The 3312-nt window shown below is 59.1% G+C and overlaps 1 protein-coding gene across 1 annotated transcript in view; it reads left to right on the top strand.

Moving 5' to 3' along the window:
• Positions 1 to 153: 153 nt before the first annotated feature.
• LOC104410649 (scavenger receptor cysteine-rich domain-containing group B protein-like) overlaps positions 154 to 3312 on the top strand; it is a gene marked incomplete at both ends in the record, with an annotated part of 3631 nt that continues 472 nt past the window's right edge. Inside the window, 4 exon segments of the mRNA XM_010020882.1 lie at positions 154 to 483; positions 1458 to 1796; positions 2482 to 2599; positions 2601 to 2797. Of these exon segments, the coding sequence (XP_010019184.1) occupies positions 154 to 483; positions 1458 to 1796; positions 2482 to 2599; positions 2601 to 2797 (984 nt within the window).

Below are 3312 nucleotides of genomic sequence, written 5' to 3'. Positions count from 1 at the left end.
GGATGAGATGAAGTGTCTCCATGGATGGGGACGAGATGCTGTGGGTTCAGAAGCAACCTGACCACGCAGCACCATCTATGTGCCAAGACAAAGGGTTCCTCCTCTTCCCACCTTGGTGCTGGATGCTCTGAGCATGCCCTTGCCCACCCGCAGGCTCGGTTGCGTCCAGCTTCGTCCCGGTCCGGCTGGTGAACGGCTCTGGCGGCTGCGCCGGGAGGGTCGAGGTGTTCCACAACGGGAAGTGGGGGACGGTGTGTGATGACAGCTGGGACTTCCTGGACGCCAAGGTGCTGTGCCGGCAGCTGGGCTGCGGCACCGTGGTGCTGGCCCCGCACCGCGCTCACTACGGGCAGGGAGAGGGGCCCATCTGGCTGGACAATGTGCGCTGCACAGGGACGGAGGCTGCCCTCTCCGAATGCAAGGCCAAGGGCTGGGGCATCCATGGGTGTGAGCATGGAGAGGACGCCAGCGTGATCTGCTCAGGTACTCACCTGCGTCGTGGCAGGACAAATGGGTCTTGTCCCATCAGAACTGGCCTCATGGTCAGGGAGGGCTCTCGGACAGCTTTGGTTGGTCCATGGTAGATGTCCCTGTGATACTCAGCACTGCGTGAGCCCATGAGATTCCATCTCCCATCCCTCTATCTCCTGCTCAGCGCTGCGTGAGCCCATGAGATTCCATCTCCCATCCCTCTATCTCCTGCTCAGCGCTGCGTGAGCCCATGAGATTCCATATCCCATCCCTCTATCTCCTGCTCAGCGCTGAGTGAGCCCGTGAGATTCCATCTCCCATCCCTCTATCTCCTGCTCAGCGCTGCGTGAGCCCATGAGATTCCATCTCCCATCCCTCTATCTCCTGCTCAGCGCTGCGTGAGCCCATGTGATTCCATCTCCCATCCCTCTACACCCTCTCTAGCTCTGACTTTCTGCCAGAGGAGCCCCACAGCCCATTCTAATGGCTGAGGGCACTGGACTGCAACCAGGTTGCTTAATATCAGGATGGTCTCCATTTAATATCCGGGTGTCACTGATTGACATGGCCAGTGTCGAGTTCAGTTGCCCCAGCATGGGAAGGTAACACCTCACCCTAGTTGGAGCCGGGCTAAGAGATCCTTCAGGGAAGCCCGTGCCCTTCAGGAGCAGCAGGTGAGGTATCCCAGGAGTCCCAAATGGCACAAGGATGTCCACATCTTGGTGGCTGGACCCTGCCCTTGGTGTCTGCTTTAGGAGGGGTTCCCATCTATGATCCTATGGCTATGGACAAGCCCATGTAACCAAGGCTTAGGCACCACTTGGGCCAGCTCAAAGCTCTGTCCTCTCTGTCACGGCAAGAGCATCCATGACACACAAGATGTGACACACAAGAGCATCCTTGACCCCTAGGACTGCTCAACTCCCTGCTGAAGGGTCCATGGGGCAGAAGGTATCTCCTTAACACGTTTGCTCCTGGTGCTCTAGGATCAGGCATTTCCGACCTCGGGAGCCTCCGCCTGGTGAACAGCTCAGACCCGTGCTCCGGGAGAGTCGAAGTGTTCCACGACCAGCACTGGGGTGGGATCTGTTCCGACGGCTGGGACCTGGCCGAGGCCCATGTGGTGTGTCAGCAGCTGGGGTGCGGGACGGCGCACGCGGCGGTGGGGTCCCCCCGCTTCGGAACAGGAGATGGCCTCATCTGGGTGGACGCTGTGGAGTGCACCGGGACGGAAGGGGCCCTCTTGGAATGCAAGGTGAAGCTGTGGGGCGCCGAGAGCTGCAGGTCGAGGGGACACGCCGGCGTCGTGTGCTCTGCGGCTGCAGGTCAGTGGCGGTGAGTCGGGGATCAGGTCACCATCCACCTCCTCCTGCTCAACCTCCCCTTGTTCCTTCAGAGCCGCCAGGGAGCAACAAGGTGGTTTCCACCTCCTGGCTTCCCCCAGGCAAAGCGCTTGGAAAACCTCAGCCTGGGATTCCCAGAAATCCCAAGCCTGTAGAATGGAGACATTCCATCACACACGGAGTCCTGGCACACCAGGGCCGATGCTGCCCTTTGGTTTTGGGGTTCCTTATCCATGCTACCACACAACCTCTAGTCCTTGGGCTTAGAGGCTTCACCAAGGCGGTGTGATGGTGCCTCCTTGCACCCATGAGGATACTCCTGTCGTGGGAGATCCTCCATGAGAACAATCAGCCACTGGAGTAATCTCCCCAGGGAAGCGGTGGACTCCTCACCATTGGACACTTCAGATTTGGCTGTATGGGGTGCTGGGACATCTAGGTCATGCTTTGCCTGGAAAGGTTTATCCTTGAGGTCCCTTCCAACACGGGATTCTATGCTTCTAATGTGGCCAAGTTCACAATCTACTGGAGATGTTCCTCACAGGCTTTATCCCAAGAGAACACCAGGGTGCTGGTGGAGCCCTTGCAAGACGTGTGGTGAGGGGAGGTCCCACCACATGGCCGGGATCTCTGGCCAGGCTTTATTGTCCTCTGGTTCTGGTTTTAGACATGGACCCGAGAAGCTCGGAAGCCCTGCGGCTGGTGAAGGGCCCGCACCGCTGCGCCGGGAGGGTGGAGGTGTTCCACAGCCAGCAGTGGGGAACCGTCTGCGACGATGGCTGGGACCGTCGTGTGCCGGCAGCTCGGCTGTGGGGCAGCCTTGTCTGCTCCGGGGCAATCTGGGTTTGGAGAAGGATCTGGCCCCATCTGGTTGGATGGGGTGAGCTGCCTGGGGACAGAAGCCACCCTCGCCGAATGCCCGGCCAAGCCTTGGGGACAACATGCATGTAACCACGTGGAGGACGCCAGCGTTGTGTGTGCAGGTGACTCTCAGCATGGGCTTTCTCTGTGTCTCAGGCTTTTCTCATGGTGCTGGGGCGCGTGAGCGAGTGGAGGGAGGTGATTGTCTCCCTCGACTCAACCCGAGTGAGGCCACATGTGGAGAACTGGGTCCAGTTCTCATCCCCTCAGTACAAGACAAGGAGCTACTGGAGGGGGTCCAGAAGAAGCCACAAGGATGATCACAGGTCTGAAGCATCTTTCTTATGGGTGCTCCTTGAGTGGCAGCAGATGCTTCCTGAGAAGGACAGGTCAGGACAGGGACAACCAGAAGGTCCAAGAAGGCCAACAACATCCTGCAGATGTTGGCCAGAAGGAAGGGAAGCGAAGGGCCTGGAGCACAATGTGATGAGGAAGGGCTGAGGGACCTGGGGGGTTTAGTGTGGAGAAGAGAAGGCTCAGGGGGGACCTGATTGCTCTCTGCAACTGCCTGACAGGAGGATGGAGCCAGGAGGGGGCTGGTCTCTGCTCCCAAGGAACAAGGGATGGCACAAGAGGA

Source organism: Nestor notabilis, unplaced genomic scaffold (assembly GCF_000696875.1).
Source record: "Nestor notabilis isolate BGI_N333 unplaced genomic scaffold, ASM69687v1 scaffold8338, whole genome shotgun sequence".
NCBI lineage: Eukaryota > Metazoa > Chordata > Aves > Psittaciformes > Psittacidae > Nestor > Nestor notabilis.
This window is presented reverse-complemented; position numbering and strand designations above follow the sequence as displayed.